This window comes from Rutidosis leptorrhynchoides, chromosome 2 (genome assembly GCF_046630445.1).
Source record: "Rutidosis leptorrhynchoides isolate AG116_Rl617_1_P2 chromosome 2, CSIRO_AGI_Rlap_v1, whole genome shotgun sequence".
NCBI classification, from domain to species: Eukaryota; Viridiplantae; Streptophyta; class Magnoliopsida; order Asterales; family Asteraceae; genus Rutidosis; species Rutidosis leptorrhynchoides.
Genome location: NC_092334.1, coordinates 597,014,458 through 597,036,671, shown reverse-complemented (window position 1 = coordinate 597,036,671; position 22,214 = coordinate 597,014,458). Strand labels below are relative to the sequence as shown.

General features: G+C 33.6%; 2 protein-coding genes across 2 annotated transcripts; one reads left to right on the top strand and one right to left on the bottom strand.

The window, feature by feature from the left end:
* Positions 1-13,734: 13,734 nt before the first annotated feature.
* LOC139893382 (uncharacterized) lies at positions 13,735-18,093 on the top strand. Its single transcript, XM_071876539.1, has 6 exons — positions 13,735-14,049; positions 15,037-15,773; positions 15,861-16,053; positions 16,406-16,470; positions 16,557-16,767; positions 17,532-18,093. Exons 1-6 carry the CDS (start codon positions 13,828-13,830, stop codon positions 17,892-17,894), a joined length of 1,791 nt encoding a protein of 596 aa, XP_071732640.1. The 5' UTR covers positions 13,735-13,827; the 3' UTR covers positions 17,895-18,093.
* A 1,517-nt stretch (positions 18,094-19,610) lies between these two features.
* LOC139893381 (actin-depolymerizing factor 12) lies at positions 19,611-20,143 on the bottom strand. The gene is made up of 2 exons (XM_071876538.1): positions 19,869-20,143; positions 19,611-19,761 (listed from the first exon to the last, which is right to left on the bottom strand). The coding sequence occupies exons 1-2, from the start codon at positions 20,108-20,110 to the stop codon at positions 19,611-19,613; spliced, it is 393 nt and encodes a 130-aa protein (XP_071732639.1). The 5' UTR covers positions 20,111-20,143.
* Between the last annotated feature and the right edge of the window lie 2,071 nt (positions 20,144-22,214).

The following is a 22,214-nucleotide window of genomic DNA, read 5'->3' as shown; positions in this document are numbered from 1 at the left end:
ACAAAATTATTGATAACACTGCTTCCCACTCACATGAGTGGCACCAAGAAAAAGACATCATTAGATCATCTAAAGCAGCTAGAGCCGATTCTAGCCATGACTTAGATTTCATTTCGGCAAAGATAGATGCTTTCGAGAGACGAATGGAAAAGATGACTAAGGATATTCACTCAATACGAATTAGTTGTGAGCAGTGTGGAGGACCACATTTGACAAAAGATTGTCTAAGTATTGAATTAACAATGGAACAAAGAGAGAATATTTCATACATAAACCAAAGGCCTGGAAATAATTATCAGAATAATTATCAACCGCCAAGACCGATTTACAATCAAAACCAGAATTATAACCGAAATATTCCATACAACAACCAACAAGGTCCTAGCAATCAACAAGTATCCAATAATACTTACAATCAGCAAAGACCAAATTTTCAAAACAAACCACCACAACAAACCGATGATAAAAAGCCGAATTTAGAAGATATGATGACAAAGCTAGTTGAAACTCAAACGCAGTTTTTCACATCTCAAAAACAAACCAATGAACAAAATGCTCAAGCATTTAGAAATCAACAAGCTTCTATTCAAAATCTGGAACAAGAAGTAAGTAACCTAGCAAGGTTAATAGGTGAAAGAAAACCGGGAAGTTTACCTAGTGATACAAATGCTAACCCCCGGAATGAAACAGCTAAAGCTATTACCACAAGAAGTGGTACAACACTTAAATCACCTGAAATACCTGTAACTTCTGATGAAACTATTCCTACTCCACAAGAACCACAACCTGATCAAGATAAGGAAAAAGAACCGGTAGTTGAGAAGGTTAATGAAGATAACACAGTTAAGGATAAACCTTATGTTAAACCATACCAACCACCACTTCCTTACCCGAGTAAAATGAAGAAGGAAAAACTTGAAGCCGAGCAATCCAAATTCTTGGATATGTTTAAACAGATAAATGTAAATCTTCCTTTCATTGATGTGATTTCAGGAATGCCAAGATATGCTAAATTCTTGAAAGATCTAATCACGAATAGAAAGAAAATGGAAGAACTCTCGACTGTTACTATGAATGCTAATTGTTCAGCAGTGCTGTTGAATAAGATACCAGAAAAATTATCTGATCCAGGAAGTTTCACAATTCCATGTTTTCTGGGTAGTCTTAGTTCAATAGAAGCATTGGCAGACTTAGGTGCTAGTATAAATCTAATGCCGTATTCACTATACGCTAAACTAGACCTTGGAGAATTAAAACCAACAAGAATAAGCATACAACTAGCCGATAGATCAATAAAATATCCTAGAGGGATAATGGAGAACATGCTAGTTAAAGTTGGTACTTTAGTATTTCCAGTAGATTTTGTTGTTTTGGACATGGAAGAAGATTCTCAAGTTCCTCTCATATTAGGAAGACCATTCTTAAACACGGCTAAAGCAATGATAGACGTGTTCGGTAAGAAACTGACCCTAAGTATAGAGGATGAGAGTGTTACCTTTTCAGTTGATAGAGCAATGCAACAACCACAATCTGCAGATGATACATGTTATTATATTCAAACTATAGATGCACATGCAGAATTATTAGAAGAATTTCCAGAATTACAAGGAACGGGAGAATGTTCTTTAGGAGAAGGTAATGAACCAATTGATGAAGCTGAAATGTTAGCTACACTTATAGCTAATGGATATGAACCAACAACAGAAGAAATTCAAATGCTAAAAGAAGAAGACAGATATCGATATAAATCATCGATAGAAGAACCTCCGAAATTAGAGTTAAAGCCACTTCCAAACCATTTGGAATACGCTTATTTACATGGTGAATCTGAATTACCTGTAATAATATCGTCTTCTCTTACTGAAAATGAGAAATTACAACTCATTTCTGTGTTGAAAGCTCATAAACCAGCCATTGCATGGAAGATTCATGATATTAAAGGAATAAGTCCTTCGTATTGCACACATAAAATCCTTATGGAAGAAGGTCATAAAACGTATGTGCAACGTCAACGAAGACTAAATCCTAATATGCAAGATGTAGTTAAGAAAGAGATTATTAAACTGCTAGATGCAGGTTTAATTTATCCAATCTCTGATAGTCCATGGGTAAGCCCAGTTCAATGCGTACCTAAGAAGGGTGGTATGACTGTCATTATAAATGAGAAAAATGAGCTTATTCCTACTAGGACTGTAACAGGATGGCGTGTATGTATTGATTATAGAAAATTAAATGACGCCACCAGAAAAGATCACTTTCCCTTACCTTTCATAGATCAAATGTTGGAAAGATTAGCCGGAAATAGTTACTATTGTTTTCTAGATGGATTTTCCGGATATTTTCAAATTCCAATAGCACCCGAAGATCAAGAGAAAACCACATTCACGTGCCCTTATGGTACTTTTGCTTACAAACGCATGCCATTTGGACTTTGTAACGCCCCTGCAACCTTTCAAAGGTGTATGATGGCGATTTTTCATGACATGATAGAAGAATGCATGGAAGTATTCATGGATGACTTTTCAGTCTTCGGTGATACATTTAAATCATGTCTAGTTAATCTGGAACGAATGCTAATTAGATGCGAAAAATCAAATCTAGTACTTAATTGGGAGAAATGCCATTTCATGGTTAAAGAAGGCATCGTTCTTGGACATAAAATTTCAAAAGAAGGAATTGAAGTGGATAGAGCTAAAGTAGATGTAATTGTTAAACTTCCACATCCCACCAATGTTAGAGGAGTTAGGAGTTTTCTAGGGCATGCCGGTTTTTACCGACGTTTCATAAAAGATTTTTCTAAAATTGCCACTCCTATGAATAAACTCCTAGAAAAGGATGCGCCATTTATCTTTTCAGATGAGTGTATCAAATCTTTTAATATTCTTAAAGAGAAACTCACTAATGCACCAATCATGATAACACCAAATTGGAATCTACCATTTGAACTAATGTGCGATGCAAGTGATTTTGCAATGGGAGCCGTTTTAGGACAAAGGATTGAAAAACGATTTCAACCTATATATTATGCTAGTAAGACATTACAAGGAGCACAAACGAACTATACAACTACTGAAAAAGAACTCCTTGCTATTGTCTTTGCTTTTGACAAATTTCGATCATATCTCGTTCTAGCAAAAACGGTGGTCTATACCGACCATTCTGCTCTTAGATACCTATTTTCAAAACAAGATGCTAAACCAAGATTAATCCGTTGGATCTTACTCTTACAAGAGTTTGATATTGAAATCCGAGATAAAAGAGGAGCAGAAAATCTCGCCGCTGATCATCTTTCTCGTCTTGAAAATCCCGAATTAGAAGTTCTAAATGAATCGGCCATACAAGACAACTTTCCTGATGAATATCTATTGAAGATAGATTATAAAGAAATCCCATGGTTTGCAGACTATGCAAACTACTTAGTTTGTGGATTCCTTGAAAAAGGATTATCGTACCAAAGACGAAAGAAATTCTTCAGTGATATAAAACACTATTTCTGGGAAGATCCACATCTGTTTAAAAGTTGTCCCGATGGAATAATACGCCGATGTGTATTTGGAGATGAAGCTAGTAAAATTTTAAACCATTGTCACACAGGACCAACAGGAGGGCATTATGGGCCTCAACTAACAGCAAGAAAAGTTTATGAAGCTGGATTCTATTGGCCTACAATTTACAAAGACGCACACCTTCTTTGCAAATCCTGTGATGCATGTCAAAGGACCGGAAAAATAAGTCAACGTGATGAAATGCCACAAAATGTCATCCAAGTATGTGAAGTATTTGACATTTGGGGTATTGACTTTATGGGTCCATTTCCAAAATCTCATAATAATCTATATATACTCGTAGCCATTGATTATGTATCTAAATGGGCGGAAGCACAAGCTCTCCCAACTAACGATGCACGAGTTGTAGTCAACTTTTTAAAACGTCTTTTTGCAAGGTTTGGAACACCGAAAGCTTTAATAAGTGATCGGGGAACTCATTTCTGTAATAATCAACTTGAGAAAGTTCTTAAAAGATATGGAGTAACTCATAAAATCTCCACCGCATATCATCCACAAACAAGTGGACAAGTTGAAAATACCAACCGAGCTTTAAAACGTATTCTAGAGAAAACCGTAGGATCAAATCCGAAGGAATGGTCCATTAAATTGGAGGATGCACTCTGGGCTTTTAGAACAGCCTACAAAACTCCAATTGGAACCACACCTTTTAGACTTGTTTATGGAAAAGCATGTCATCTTCCAGTAGAAATTGAACACAAAGCATTTTGGGCTTTGAAGACATGTAATCTTGATTTACATGAAGCCGGACGTCTACGATTAAGTCAACTAAACGAATTAGAAGAATTAAGACATGAAGCATACGATAATTCGTTAATCTATAAAGAAAGAACGAAGAAATGGCATGATAAAAGAATCAGAAGTTCAAAAGAATTTAAAGAAGGAGACAGAGTTCTTCTTTTCAATTCACGATTCAAGCTATTTCCTGGAAAATTGAAATCAAGATGGTCTGGACCATTCATAGTCAAAAGAGTTTTCCCATACGGAACGATAGAATTGATAAATTCAAATGGGATTGAATTTAAAGTTAATGGTCACAGAGTTAAACATTACATACATGGTCCGATGGAAGTCGACAACGAAGTTAATCACAATTTCGACACCACAGCTAACTAAGTGTGGGGAGAATCAAGTCTTTAAAGGATAATATGTATTTCTGTTAGAGTTAGATTGTCTGTTTTCGTGTAGTTCTCGAAAATGGAACACGTATGGTCTTTCCCTAGCAGACCCTAAAGAACTAGTCTTCTCCCCCCATTCTGAATTTTTATTTTTTTAGGTTTTTACGAAATGAAGACTGCCTGTGAACTAAACCATGGTCTAATGCTACACGCTTTGATCACTAAACGTAATAATGACATACTACCGAGTGAATTAGTATCAGTAATCAGAGAAAGAATGGACGGAGTTAGAAAAGAATCCAGATGCGAAGATAATAAGTTACAATTTGGTAAAGGAAAATCAAAATCCGCAACGAAAAGAAGAGCACGACACCTAGAACGATGTCACAAATGCGGAAAATGGTCACATGGAGGTAAATGTTCAAATAATCAAACCTATTCAAATACCGAATTTGTTACTTTATGCAGAGACGGACCATTCATATGTTTAGAAGAAAAGACACTGAATGCTCGAGGTTACGCCTTTGGAGCCATGGAAAACCAATTAAACCGACTATCTTATGAATGGAATAGATCATATAACTAAGAAATCTATTTCACAGGTATGTCTGTACAGTTTTTATTTTTATTTTTATTTTTAACCTTTTGATAATAAACGCTAATTTGTTCGCTAAAAAGTATTAAATTGGTATTGAATAAAATTAGGTTTGGCGACCGAAATTATTGATATCATTCAAAAATTTATTACATCACTGCGAAATTTAACGTTTATTCTTAAGGTATAAATATCTTTAATCAATCAACCCAAAATATTTCAAAAATTCGTCATGAGTTAAATTAGGTCTTGGAACCGAAATTACTTTACCGAAAAGAGGGGCGCATATTTTTGATAATATTTGATTGATTAAAGTGGGATAAAAAGACAAAAAGATTTTTAATTTTATTTTTACCATGTTTTTAAAATTAATATTTAAATCTTAAATTAATATTGTAAACTTTGTAAAAACAATATATTTAAAATTGTAAATATTTGAAAAATTAATATAAGTTTGGTATGAATTTATAATATGAATTTTTAAATTAAGTTTGGTGTGAATTTTTAATTTTTAAAATATGAAATTTTAATTTTATGCAATTCAAATTTTAAGTTTGGTGTGAATTTTTAATTTTTAATTTTTAATTTTGAATTTTATATTTAAGTTGTGTGAATTTAAAAACAAAAATTTACTTTATCTCATTAAGTTAAAAATATGATTTTTAAAATTCGTCGTAAGTTGAAGACTAGGTCTTTGAACCGAAATTGCTTTACCCGAGGGAGGGACGAGAACTTTTATTATCATTATTTTTAATCTTATTGATTTAAAGTATGCCAAAAACATTGAAAAAACCCAAAAATCTTAGCTTTTAAAACAATCGCTACAAAAAGACAAATTTTAAAATTTTGTCGAGGGACGGACTAGGACATCGATCCGAAACGACCTCATCCTAAATAACAAGGGAAACAAAATTTTAAAATTAATTTCTTAATTGTTTTCAAAAGTTAAAGATTATAAAAAAAAAAAAAAAAAAAAAAAAAAGAGCAAACTCCACGACTCGCGGAGTTTGAAGTGAAAAACCTCCGCGACTCGCGGAGGGACCAAAACCCAGAAAAAAAATAAAAGAGCTGCACGAACTAATCACTCTCCCACACTCAAAAAAACACTGCGAAATACAGCTCGAAAACAGACCCGAAAAAACCCGAAAATCACCCCCAAAAATCCCAATTTTTAACCGTTAATCACCAAATTTTTTGCTAAAATCATGTTGAGAAGGATGCTATCTAAGAATTTCTCAAGAAAAACGGTAAATTTCTACACCTAAACACCATTTAATCCGAATTTTGGTGTTCTTGAGCTATTTTTTTCCCAATTTAATTTTGATGCTTTTTAGTGTAATTAGACTTAAATTGTTTATGTATTATGCTTGTATAACCTAGATTGATGCTGTTTAACATGATTATAAGCCTTAAACTTCAAATTTTGAATAATCTAGGGTTTGTGTTCTTGAGCAATTTGGGGCTTTTTGATATAAACAGGTTATGGCCGATTTTTGTCATGAATTGTTGCTAAATTGAGTAGTGTAACATGTCTAGGTAGTTAAATGATCCAAACTTTGAGCCTAAACATGATTTTGAGAATTAAAGTGGACTTTTTCAAGTCCAAAATTCATGAACTTGATTTTTGAAAGATAATGCCATTTGAGACTTGTTTAATTGCTAGTAATGATTATTTTGACATGTTATTTGAGTTGAATGCTTATGAACTTGGCGAAAATTTTCGTATATGCTTATTTGAAAAAGTGTAGATTTGATAAAAATGTGAAAATAAGCTTAAGTTTGATATAAATTGATAATGTCATTGTAATTATTTTGATTGATGATTTTGCTGACACTAATGCATATTTGGATGCACAAAATTTGTGTTTGATGTGTTTTGCAGAATGAAAGGGGTGAATCTTCATCCCAAGCCCGCCATGCTCCTGCTGAGAATTTGGAACAACAGGAGGTGGATAACTACTACAAGCAGGATGTACCTCATCCAGTCATGACCTTTTCCGATATGCATTTGGAAGAATTGCACCCGAACCTGAGATTTGACAGACTTTGGATAGATTATCCAAAATATCAACGGGGTTTGCATACTCTTCACTCTAAGGTTGTTGAGGTACCGAGGGTCATAGAATGGGGACCCTTAGAAGCTGTAGAATTGGCCGGGCCAATTAGGGAATTACTTGTACAGAGGTATGGTAATTCTTCTTTTAATGACTGGATATGTTTATTCACCATACGCAGACCTATATATAAAGTATGGTGTGAAGAGTTGTTATGTAGTATAGAGTTGAATGATCGGGTAGCTAGTTTAACCGATCGTTCTTTTATTAGATTTTTGTTAGGCGGTTCGATGCGCCACATGTCTTTACTGGACATGGCTCAGGCTTTACGTATATATACGCCTGAGGAGTTAGCGTCTGCCGATTGTAGAGGATTGATACTAAACGGTAGAAGGATAGATGAGAATTTTGATACACACGGTGTGTGGAGTCAAATGACAAGCCATCACCGTTTCAAAGGGGGAAACTACTCTTATTTGGATATAGATAGAGCCGAATTAAGAGTAATACATAGGTTTTTAGCTAATTCGATTACACAAAGGGGTAAAAACAAAGAAAAGGTAAATGAACAAGATTTGTTTTACCATATGTGTATTCGAGACCCACAGAGCGCTGTAAGTATACCATATTGTGTGGGTTATTATTTATCAGCTATGGTTCGGGGGATGCGACCACATAGCATAATAGGAGGTGGTATTTTTATTACTTTGATTGGTGAATATCTCGGTGTGGATATAAGTCGGGGGGGATTATTACTAGAAGAGCCGGAACCCCGCGACACTATAGGTTTAAATGTATACCATGGTGCGAAAGTTTTGAAGCGGCGAAATAACGCCGCAGTACGATACCATGGTAGACATCCACAGGTGGAGAGAAACCAGGAACAAGGTAATGTAGGAGGGGGGAATGAGATGCAAGAAATGCATAGGTTTATAGCTTCTCAGGAATACGAAAATGCTAGACAGAGAGCATTTGAAGATTGGCAAGTTCATCAGAACCAGATCATAGCGCATTGCCAACATATAGGTAGAAACTATATTCCTACACCGAAACCCGTCTTCCCTCCTTGGTCGATAGAGATGCAGCCACCATATCCTACGTATGATCCTGCCGAAGCATTCTATAGCACTTATGGTTATACCTGGAACCCCTATTGGTACCAATATCATCCTTAGTTTACTTATTATTTTTTATTATTTTGTAATTTGTAATTATTGATATGTTTAATACTTTTGTTAATATTGTAATCATTTTTATAATTATCTAACTTTTATTCTTAGACTTTAATAATTTTTGAATGTGGGGTAATATACCAAACTTCAAAAATATGTATATATGTTTGCAGTTTATCTTATGTACACAACAGGGTAAAACAACGCATTTTCAAAGACTGGCATTAAGTTCAGCAAAAGCAACTAATTTTGACGACAAGATGCAAAATATATGTGAAATAACAACAAGACGGAATGAACAAATGATGTGCACCATTTATCATTCAGCAAACAAACGCCAATATATTTGGAAACTTTGGTAAAAATTTAATCATTTTCACACAAATCACCCTCAATAATTTAAATTGTTACTGATTTCTTGCAAATGAGGGCATTGCAAGATCTTAAGTGTGGGAAGGGGTTAAATTCTTTCGGATTTTAAAATTTTTATATTAAACACTTGGTTACCATTAAAAATACTAGTAAAGCAGTAGTTGTATTAGAATCTAGTGCTCTCTGATAAAAAAAGAACAGCCCTAGTCTTATATACTGACTACCCAATTCTAGTAAAAAAATTTCAATTAAATGAATTCAAATCATGTTTATACATATTTATGAACGATAAAACTAGGTTTTAACACCGAAATTATTGTTACCTCGGAAAGGACATAAATTGAGAAACAAATTAAAATGTTAAAATTCATTTAAAATGGAATAGAGGACGATAAAAAGAAAAATAAAAAGCCAAGTGTGGGAAAATTTACCAAGTTATTTTAAACATATGTCACATATATCTGTAACAAATAACTGAAAATACTTTTGCTTTGGACTAAACTAAACTGTTTTACCCGATGAAAGAAAAGAAGAGATGGATCTACACGATGAATCAATTCCATCATTAAAAGGAAGTCAAGTCTTCCGAAAAAGACACGCGCTTCTTGATTTAGGTCATGAAGTTGTCGTTCGGACCAGCTGTAGGTTGACGAAAAATCTAGAAAAGTCATCACTAAAATCAGCAGGAAATCCACGGACCTCAGCATTAAACAGGGTCGCCAAGTGGTCAGATTTATCCTAACCATGAGAAGGATTTATCTCATACAATGGGGGGGCACCATGCAAATTAGCTGGATAAGACTAATGAATCAGATCCCCAGAAAGGATAATCTCCTTAAAGATTAAAAATCAGCTTTTAAGACTGATATTACTCAATCCTAGAGATTGACCTTAAAGATTGAGAATTACAAACTCATGGAATTCAATGATATCTAAACTCGAGCTTAAACGAGAAAATATTTTGATCAAAAATTATAAACCGATTTGTTTTCTGAAAACCCTATTTTCAATACGTTCATTACCATTGAACGTAAAATCCTAGGAATTCACCTGGAATTCATTAGGTCACCTGAACTAAATCGGGTGTCAACCGTAAGAACGGTGGTTGCATAGCATGGTCAAAGACAGAACCTTGTGTCAAACCGACAAATTATAAGGGTGAGCTTTACTATTGCTCCTACCAAGGATAGTAATTGCGTCCGACACGTTATAGACCATAATTAAAAGCATGTCACGGGACATTGCCTTAACAGTTGCTTGTTCAACGCTTTCCTTTACAACCGGACGGTAGTTTGCCGAAAGGTAATATACGGAACAAGTAAACTGGACGTGTTGCTTTCCTAATACAAGGTTAGCAAGTGGGTGACACAAAACCGCAAGTTTTGAGCTAAAATTTTCAAATCTGAAACCCACCAAACCCACAAAAATATTTTGCAAACACCGGTAAAGGGTTATTCCGGAAAACTTATCTAGGGTAAAAACTAGATTTCAAAAGATCAAATGTTTTCATAAAGATCCAATTTCCTTAATGGATCTAAATTTTTATAGTCATGTGGGACTGTAAACCATATCGTTACTACCATTGTTTATACCGCCGTATAGAAATCACTGATGTACAAAGTGTGAAGAATAAAGAAGTGATTCTAGTATTTCAAGACAATATTGCTTGAGGACAAGCAACGCTCAAGTGTGGGAATATTTGACAATGCTAAAAACGAACATATATTTCATAGCATTATTCCTCAAGAAAGACAAGCTTTTAGTTGCAATTGTTCTATTTACAAGTGATATTCGTTTAAATAATAAAAGGTGAAGACAAAAGACAGATTCGACGAATTGAAGACGCAAACGACCAAAAAGCTCAAAAGTACAAAAGACAATCAAAAAGGTTCCAATTATTGATAAGAAACGTCTCGAAATTACAAGAATACAAGATTCAAAACGCAAAGTACAAAATATGAAATTGTACGCAAGGACGTTCGAAAATCCGGAACCGGGACCAGAGTCAACTCTTAACGCTCGACGCAACGGACTAAAAATTACAAGTTAACTATGTATATAAATATAATATAATATATAATTAATTATATTAATTATATATATCTTATATTTATATATATAAAACCGTCGGCAGAGAAACTCCAAGGGTGTGAGCTGTAAATACATCCTCCGCGACTCGCGGAGTTTGAAGGGGTTTTTGCCGCGAGTCGCGGAGCCCCAATTTTCAACTCTGGCTATAAAGCCAACCGAATTCTGATCAAATTTCATCATCTTTTCTTCCTCATTCATACGTAAAACTTATATATATATATATATAATTTATATTTTAATTTTAATTATAATTCTAATAATAAGGGTATGTTAGCGAATGTTGTAAGGGTGTAAGTCGAAATTCTGTCCGTGTAACGCTACGCTATTTTTAATCATTGTAAGTTATGTTCAACCTTTTTACATTAATGTCTCGTAGCTAAGTTATTATTATGCTTATTTAAAACGAAGTAATCATGATGTTGGGCTAATTACTAAAATTGGGTAATTGGGCTTTGTACCATAATTGGGGTTTGGACAAAAGAACGACACTTGTGGAAATTAGACTATGGGCTATTAATGGGCTTTATATTTGTTTAACTAAATGAAAGTTTGTTAATGTTAATATAAAGATTTACAATTGGGCGTCCCTATAAATTACCATATACACTCGATCGGACACGATGGGCGGGGTATTTATATGTACGAATAATCGTTCATTTAACCGGACACGGGAATGGATTAATAGCCACTAGAATAATTAAAACAGGGGTGAAATTACATTCAAGGGTAATTGGTGTAATTGTTAACAAAGTAGTAAAACCTTGGTTTACACGCAGTCGATAACCTGGTGTATTCATTAAACAAAGTATTAAAACCTTGTTACAATTCGAATCCCCAATTAGTTGGAATATTTATCTTCGGGTATAATAATAATTTGACAAGGACACTTGCAATTTATATTTATGACTGATGGACTGTTATGGACAAAAACCAGACGGACATATTAAATAATCCAGGACAAAGGACAATTAACCCATGGGCATAAAACTAAAATCAACACGTCAAACATCATGATTACGGAAGTTTAAATAAGCATAATTCTTTTATTTCATATTTAATTTCCTTTATTTTATATTTAATTGCACTTCTAATTATCGTACTTTTTAATTATCGCAATTTTATTTTATCGCATTTTTATTATTCGCAATTTCATTATCGTTATTTACTTTACGCTTTAATTTAAGTCTTGTATTTATTTTATATTTTACATTAGGTTTTAACTGCGACTAAAGTCTTAAAATCGACAAACCGGTCATTAAACGGTAAAAACCCCCCTTTATAATAATAATATTACTTATATATATATTTGTATTTTTATAAAAGTAAACTAATATAGCGTTGAGCTTTGTTTAAAGATTTCCCTGTGGAACGAACCGGACTTACTAAAAACTACACTACTGTACGATTAGGTACACTGCCTATAAGTGTTGTAGCAAGGTTTAAGTATATCCATTCTATAAATAAATAAATATCTTGTGTAAAATTGTATCGTATTTAATAGTGTTTTCCTAGTAAAATAATAACTATTTTATATACACCTCGCTTCACATCAGACATGATAATGTCGGCGAGGTGGCTAGGTGATTAAGTCCACCTTCGATGACGGTCGTCGATCGAAGGCCCGAATAAGGTTGTAGGAAACCGTCGAGAGTGACTAACCTGTTAACCTTTGATGAATGATGATAATGATTACGTATTGTGAGCCACGTAAATGTGATGTCCCTGGAATGATAATTAGGGTTAGTATATATAGGCAAACCCTAATTCTAGAACCGTCCAAGATTGTGATAATCCTGTCCATAACAAACTCCCCCGAATCTCGGTTGTAATTATGGAAAAGATATTAGGCTTGATGGCCAAGTAACCGCCATGCCGAGAACAAAGGCATTCAACACGCTACCGCATACCGCATACCGCATATAAATTACATGCGTACGCACGCTAGTGATTACCCGCATACGTATAGAATGCGCATGCGGGTTGCGGTATCATTAACGAGCAGTCGTAGTTCAGTGGTATCGGCTCATATCTTGGACATGAGATTCCGAAATACGTGACTCATGTTCGAATCTCATTAGGGTTTTTTCACATGTTCTGACTTTCCTTCTTACATGTGTTATGATCGGGTGAGCGGTGATGAACCTTCATCAGTGAGTTTAACAAATTATTAGAAAAATAAGTGTTCAATTGGCGAAGGACTGTCTAATCTGCATTAAGAAGGAAGATATTAACCATAACATGTATTTAAGAGCATATGATAAGATTATTAAATATGATAATTTAGTTGTAACAGAAATTTTAAATAATATGGTTATTATATTTTCTTATTTTTATCTTCCATGTTTACTTTTTATTTTGAATGCTAAATCTATATTTTGTAAGGATGAATAAGGAAGAGATTTATGTAATAATTATTATAATTAGAAAATAACAATAACAATAATTTTTTAATTTTTATTTTATGACGTTAGATAAACCCAATTTTTTTTATAACATCTACCACAATTTTATTGTTCCCATTAAATTTAGTTAATAAGCATTTGTTGTCACCGACATCAAGTTAATACACGGAGTATTGTTTTTGTTAGCATTTTGATTTTGAGTTTCATTAGGTACATTAAACATTAAACACACTTATGGAATTACGAGTATAATTAATTTTCCTATTTTTGTTGTCTTCCCTCTTTTTAAACAAATAAATACAAAACCCCCGGCGGTTGTTTCATCTTTTTCCCAAATAGTAAAACCCTTTCCTCCTTCCATTTTTGCAATTTCAACTACTGCTACCAACTTAACTTATTATTAACCTTCACCATAACAGCAACAGATTTATCAGCTCATAGTTCATAAAGATCAAAGATGCAACAAGAGAATTGGTACGATGAAGAAGTTAATTCATCATCAATATGGAGATCGAGATCTAAACGATTTTATAAATATATTTCCGATACGATCTGGCTTCCATTAATTTCTGGAATCATGACTGCAACTTCTAGATCATCTGTTCGTCTTTTATTTTTTCTCATTTTTATGTTCGTTGCTGCTCTGCTTTCCACTCGCTTGCTCGATGCTACTGCTTCCGTAAGTTAATTTACTACGAATTTGTTTTTTTTTTTGTTTTTAATTTTATTATTTTGCTTGATGCTTGATGTAATAATGTAATTGAAACTGTTTGAAGTAAAGTGATGAGCTAAACGACGTCGTAATAATTTTGCTTGATGCTTGATGTAATAATGTAATTGAAACTGTTTGAAGTAAAGTGATGAGCTAAACGACGTCGTAATAATTTAATTAGACGTAAGTGAAACGACGTAGTAATGACAGATTCCGTCGGGAGATTAAATTAAATAAATAAATAAGAGTTGCATACGCCGTGACTTTCGTTTAACGTACTTCAATACGCACAAAACACTGTCGTTTATTGATACGTGTCCTATGCAGGGGCCCCACAGTTGGTGAGGGTCGACTTTGAATTTGTTAAAATTGAGAGCGACTTTGATCTCCCTGCATTCATAATTTTAGTACACTTTTCAAAAATTTATAATTTTGTATTCAACTACTTTGTGTATTTTTTTATGTATAATTATGAAATTAAAATTGTAATGTATTTGCTCATATTGAGAACCGATTAAATTGAAATCTTAAATGTACTTACTTAGCTGGCATTTGTTTAAAAATAAAATAAAGCTATACTAATAAGCTTATGTTATGCTTCTTATTATAAGCATATGCTGATTTTGCAATCCGAAATCTGAATCTGAAGTTATATTAAATGAAAATGATCTATAATATGATGGATGATCATGTAATCATCATCCTTTATTTATTTTATGAGAACTTTATATGGAAAGAAAAAAGGGGCCAAGTACTGCCTACAAACCTAAGCATAGTGATGGGATAACCAATTATTGTACATATGTAGAAATGGCATTATTGTATCCAAATTTATACTAGTAAATAATATGCTTATCAATAATTTTAATGTAATCTGAATGATCTATGATTTATGATTTATGATTTACTTCCTTTAGCCTGATGAAGTTATATGTTTAATTTATCTTTTTGCAGTCAATGGAAATAAATCCTTCTGGTAGTTCAGTACAAACTACCAACACATTGCATATTGAACCTACTTCAACTAGAGTAATTTCCGAAAACGTCCACAAGGAACAAACGACGGAACCAGTAAATACCGAACCTACCCTTACTCCAGTCAATTCGCAAGAGACTCGTAAGGAAAAAACGGATGAAACAGTCGACAATGAACCTGCAATAACTCAAGTAATCTCCCAAAATACACCCAAAAAAATAGAAATTCCATTGAAATGTTTGTCGGACAATGTGACTAAAACATGCCCGGTTGACTACTACCCCAAAACGTTCGATATACACGATGTTGAATACACATTGGATCCACCACTCGAGTGCCCGGAGTACTTTCGTTGGATACATGAAGATTTAAAGCCATGGAAGGAAACAGGGATAACTGAAGAGATGGTGTTAAGGGCAAAACGGACCGCAAATTTTCGTTTAGTGATATTGAATGGACGGGCTTATGTTGAGACGTATCAGAAGTCTTTTCAGTCTCGAGACACGTTCACTCTTTGGGGAATTTTGCAGTTGTTACGAAGGTACCCTGGGAAGGTTCCAGATTTGGATCTAATGTTTGACTGTGTTGACTGGCCTGTTATATTGAAGAAGTATTATAGTAAGCGTAATGGGGTCGCTCCACCTCCTTTGTTTCGTTACTGTAGTGATGATGCCACTTTAGACATTGTTTTCCCAGATTGGTCTTTTTGGGGATGGTGAGTGATCGAATGTTTCCGCTAACGATATCTGCTTTCGATCTGATGCAACTAAAAATGTATTTTTTGGATTAAAATCTTTTGCAGGCCGGAAATTAATATCAAGCCATGGGGATCTTTGTTGAAGGAGCTAGAAGAAGGAAATAAAAGGACAAATTGGATCGATCGAGAGCCGCATGCTTATTGGAAAGGTAACCCAAGTGTTGCAGAAACCCGACTGGACCTGCTTAAATGTAATGTTTCTGAAAAACAAGATTGGAATGCGCGTATCTATGCACAGGTATTGTTTCTTGGTAGCTCGTGATTAACTTCTTCTATTGAAATCAATAGTTAAAGGTGGCAACATGAGCGGGTCAGGTGGCTTGATAACAGAATGTGGTCAAAACTGTAAATTTGGTATGGGTAAAGATGGATTTGACGTGTTGCAACATAAACCCATATACTTATCAGTAATTCAAATTGGGTTTTGCTTTATCAAATATGGGTCAGACTGGTCTGGTCAAATAACTATCTTTATCTTTAGGATAACGGATCAACGGGTCAAATCTGTTCTGGTTGCTTAAAAAGGCTAGGGTGTAATCTATAATGTATGCAACCTCCTAATATATCTGTGCATATGTTATTTTTTGCAGGACTGGTTTAAAGAATCACAACAAGGTTTCAAGCAATCAGATTTGGCTAGCCAATGTGTAGACAGGCAAGAGAAACTATGCATATTATTAGTTCATGTTATATCTATCATTTTATCATGTAACCACAAACTCTTTTTCTTATTTAAAGCAGATATAAGATTTATATAGAGGGATCTGCATGGTCGGTGAGTAATAAATACATCCTGGCTTGTGATTCCGTCACTTTTATTGTGAAGCCACGATACTATGATTTCTTTATGAGAGGGTTGATGCCTGTTCACCATTACTGGCCTATTAAGGAAGATGACAAGTGCAGATCTATTAAGTTTGCAGTTGAATGGGGCAACAGCCACAAGAAAAAGGTAATAGTCATGTGGTAATTTGGGTAGGTAGCGGTTTGGCACGTGTCTGGTAATGGGTAATATATGTTACAATTTGGGTCAGGTTACCCAATACACAAGGTTGGAAAAATAGCTACTCGGGAAGTACTCGGATGTTGACTAAGTTTGACTGTGACCGATTTTGACTGATTTTTGACCAGTTTTGACTATTTTTTCGAGTAATCCTGAGTTTTGGCCGATATTTCAAGTTTACCAAGTTTGACTGAGTTTGACCAGGTTGACCGAGTACTCCCCGAGCTGTAAATATCGAGTAAATCCGAGTTCTGCAACACTGCCAATACACTCTTTGGTTAAAAGATTTTCAAAATATTGAGTTTATTAAATATGATTCCAAAATCTTGCCTTAGCCTTAGATAAATCTAGAACACGATTTCAGGTGCTAATTTAGTACCACATGGTCCAGGTTGACCTAATACTTGCATAAAGTGGTGATTGTATTGTGTAACGATTTAACCCATTTGAGCCATTTAACCCACTTTCTTTTCTACAAAGCTTCTTATATTGAAATGTTTGAGTGGTATCGATTATATGTGGTACTTTTGATCTGCTAGTAAAGATGGAAAAATAGGGCTGCTTGCAAAATGGGTCATAGTAAATATGGTTATTTACTATATATATATATATATATATATATATATATATATATATATATATATATATATATATATATATATATATATATATATATACACACACACACACATATGATCTCGTTTTCATGGCAGGCGCAAGAGATAGGAAAGGCGGCAAGTAATTTCATTCAAGATGATCTAAAAATGGACAAAGTATACGATTACATGCTTCACCTTTTAACCGAATACTCTAAACTTCTTAAATACAAGCCTACAATACCTGAAAAAGCAGTTGAGCTTTGTTCAGAATCAATGGGTTGTTCCTCACAAGGGTTCGAGAAGCAATTTATGGAAGAGTCCATGATCAAAGGACCTGCAACAGTGCACCCATGCACCATGCCACCACCGTACGACCCACAAACTCTTAAATCTGTTCTTAAGAGAAAAACGAACTCCGTACTGCAAGTTGAAAAATGGGAAAATGGGTACTATGAAAACCAAAATACCCAACGCTAATTGTTCACCGTTCTTTATTATTTTTAATGTATTGTATAATTGTATCACCATTGTACTAGTTATAGAGAAGAGGTATACGGTAGACCATCCAGTATGATTATTGGTTGCCACGAATTCGATAGTAAACAAATTATGTATTTCAGCATTCATTACCTGTTTGGTATGTAATGATATAGTGTTCGGGAATCAGTAACTGAGTTGTCCGGTTTGACCCATTGAAGTTATTACCTGTTTCCCTTTCATCTTAAGTTTTTTATTTGACCCGTTTGATATGAAACAATAACAACAAAACTCAATCCCACAAAAGTGAGGTATGAGGAAGGTATTAAGTAGACAATTCTTTCATTCAATGTTGTATGGATAGAGAGATTGTTTCCGAATGAAATTATGGCCAATAAGTAGGTTAGTCTAAGTCGTTTGATATGAAACAAGACATAATTTAGCCCAAATATAAATGCCATGTATAAGTTAAGGGTAATTGTTCAAAATACACTTTTTTTTTTTACTTCAAACAAAATACACTTTTTTTTTAAAAAAAATTGTCTTTTTACACCATTCGGTAGACGAGATTTCCGTCTAGCACCTTTATCTGTCGTCTACTACCATTTTTACAAAGTAGTCGACGGTGAGATAAAAGTGGTAGACAGAATTTACAAAGTAGTCGACCGTCTACTGCCTTGTTGTTGCTGTCTACTGCCTTGTAGACACTAACAAGGGAGTAGACAGCAACAACAAGGCAGTAGACGGTCGACTACTTTGTAAATGTCTGTCTACTGCTTTGTTCTCGCTGTCTACTAACCCTGCCAGTAGACGGGAATTCGTCTACTACCTTTATCTCACCGTCGACTACTTTGTAAAAATGGTAGTAGACGACAGATAAAGGTGGTAGACGGAAATCCCGTCTACCGAATGGTGTAAAAAGACAATTTTTTTAAAAAAAAGTGTATTTTTTTTGAAGTCAAAAAAAAAAAAAAAATGTATTTTGAACAATAATCGGTCAAAGCCCATCAAAAGATGGGAATGAGATCCTCTATAACTTGATTGATCAAGTTGTCTTTTAGTATTGCATATGAATATGAATGAATAATAAAATGGTTATTTTAAAAAGAAAAGATGCTATTTAGCCCCTTTCATTCAATTACTATAGGCAGAGGAGCGTTCATCTTACTTTTTACAAATAGAAAAAGAGAATGAAATATATAAAATTATAATAATAATAGCCCCCTATTTTTCATTCTACACAAAAATCATAGCATGATAATAAGATGTACAAGTTCAAACCTCACTAGTAATACGTCTTAGAGTGATCAAGAAAAAAAATAATTAGATAACCTGGTTATGTTAAGTCATGTAGAATGTGTAATTAGATAACCTGGTTAGGTTAGATTTTGTACATCTGAGTATTTATTGCGAGGTAGCATTTGTTTACCCATAAGTGAATTGGTCAACTGACACACCAAAGAGATACAATTCTTCTATTCCAAATTCATTAAGCTCAATCTAGATATATAATCCTTTTAGATAAAAACAGAAGTAATTTTTTCAAGTACAATATGGGCGCATGGTAATGTTACATTAAACTACAATGATGAATGTAAATTCTCAACGAAATAAACAGAAGTTAAGAAAGAAAAAAGCATGATAAAACAATGTTCATGCATATGAGTAGGCAAATGATAAAGGGTGCTCATCAAACGAGATTTTCGCGTATCTTGACTAGATAGCTCGAGCTTTTACAATGTCGAGACTCATCTCACTTGGGTCCGTGGCTTGCAACTCGACTTGAATTCCATCCAATTCTCTCTTGAACCTGTCCTTAGAGCTTGCATACACCATCTTTGCTCTCACTTTAGACGTATCAGGGGCCCTATTATATTAAAACCATACTAGTTTAACAAAAGCATGAACAATTATATACAGTACTTTTTTCGATTTGATTATAATAGGCCAAATATGTAGAGAGATTTAGATTACCACGCGATGAAGAAGATCTTGCTTTTTTGGCAATTTTCATCGGTTGTGAAGTCAAAGTCATAGACAGCGTAACGACATTCATTGATAGGAAGTGAGTTTGTGAAATCCTCGTAGCTTTCATTAGGGCTTCCGAGCTTTTCAACAATTACTTGTTGTTGTTCGATTTTGAAAATAATGAATCGGTAGTTTCTTTTCGCTTTTAGCTCCAAAAACTTCAACTTACATTCATCATCCACAGCCATTCCAGACGCAGCGTTTGCCTAATAAATGCATCGTTACAACAAAAGCAAACCGAAAAATGAAAATTACGCTCAGTATTGAAACATAAGTCAAGATAATCTTGAAAATGATCACTATATGATAAATAAAGAAATACAAAGCTATATATTAGAATTTTTGACAAGGGTCATTGGTTTCCTAATCCATAATAACCAAATAATGCCTCATTCATGACAAGTTCATGCAAAAACCCGGTTAAAATATCATGGTTAACGTAGAAAAATCACACATTTATCGCGTTTTAAAAAGAAAAAGGCATGAGTAATTAGAAAGAAAGGGATAGATGTGCATACCATGGTTGATGTTGTGATGAATGACTTGATATTAGTAATAATATTCAACAATTAAGAGAAAGAAAACAAAGTATGAAAGGGAGAGAAAAAGATGGTTGAAAATGCAAGTTTTAGTGAAAAGAAGTTAGAGATGAAAGAAATTTGCAGGGAAAGTAGGGATCTTAAGGGGGGAAATTGAGGGTCAGAGAGCTTATTTTGCCTGACCACCCATCCACTCCTATTCTCATTATTTCATTCTATGGATATTATTTTTTTAATCACCTCATTTTATAGATAAAAAAACTCATAAACTTTGCTTATAACATATATAAAGTTTACATGTATAAATACCTAATTAAGGTGATAATACATATGTATTGATGATAGCAGATTATCATGTTAGACATTAGGGTTATACTCCGTAATTGATAATCTGATTTGTTCTTAAATCGTGTAATCACTTTCTCAATTAAGTATTTCGACCCCACAAGTTTCTGGTATCACGGAATCTTAGTTGGGATAAAACAAGAACAAGATTAGAGTCCAGACAAGAAGATTCTAATTAGAGTGTATAGAGAGTTCTGTGTGCTTTATGTTTGTTCGTTGTGAAAGAAATCTGCCAAAAAACGAATATCTTAATTTGACTGTTAAAATGAAGGGATGCAACCCTTCATTTTGGCCGGAAAAACTGGTAATCGAACAGTCACGTCTTTTGGCAGGACCTCAGCCATCCCGCCAGGGGCGCTGCCCCTTAAATCCCGCAAGGAGGCGCAACCCCCTTGACCCCGACTATTTTCATGATAGTGTCTAGCCATCTCTTACGAGCGTGTACTCCACTTTTTAACCCGTTGTTAAGTATAACTAGCTAGCTCTTATTTTCAAGTAAATCTTAATTAATCAAAATAATTGTTAGATAACACTAAAATTACTAACAAATCACTATCTAAACTATAAGCAACATTAATGTGTAAAAAAGAAACTAAACGTTATATTTTTAAGAGATCTTTCTAAATTATATATTCTTGGACACTCAAATATATGACTTTATATTCGTAAGCTACTTAAGTTCATATATCTTCTATAAGTTTCTATTAAAATACTAAAATGATGATGCAATAATTACCTTTTTTCTTTCTATAAAAAAATTAAAAAGAAAAAAGAAAAATTGTGAGGACATGTGAATGATGTCAGAAATAAAATTATTTTTATAATTAAATTAAATCTACTTAATGATATCATAAATAAGAATTAATAAAGTTCAAAAAAATTCAAAAATAAAAAAAAGTTTCTAAGCCCTCATGATGATGTCATTATTTATAATATATGAAGTATTATGTACAATCTTATGATCAAACACCACCATTACTAAATGTATAATATTTGAAACATTATGTACAATCTTATGGTAAAACACCCTCTGGACCATACGTACAATATTTGAAGCATTATGTACAACCTTATGATATAACACTCACATGACCATATGTATAAGCTTTAAAACAAATTGTACAATTTTTTACAAATCACCTCATAAACACGTGTACAAACTTTGAAGCATATTGTACAACCTTCATATAATAATTGTATTTTTATTTTTAAAAACTTATCAAGAGGCATTTGTTATTACTAATAATTATTATTAAAAATATAAATAATCAATTTTTAAACAAACTTTATTATTATTTATCATAATTATAATTATAATTAAAATTATAGTTATTATATTATTAGTATTCAAATATGGATGTTTTTTACGAGATTAATTACGTTACATATGTTAAAATAAATGTCTCAA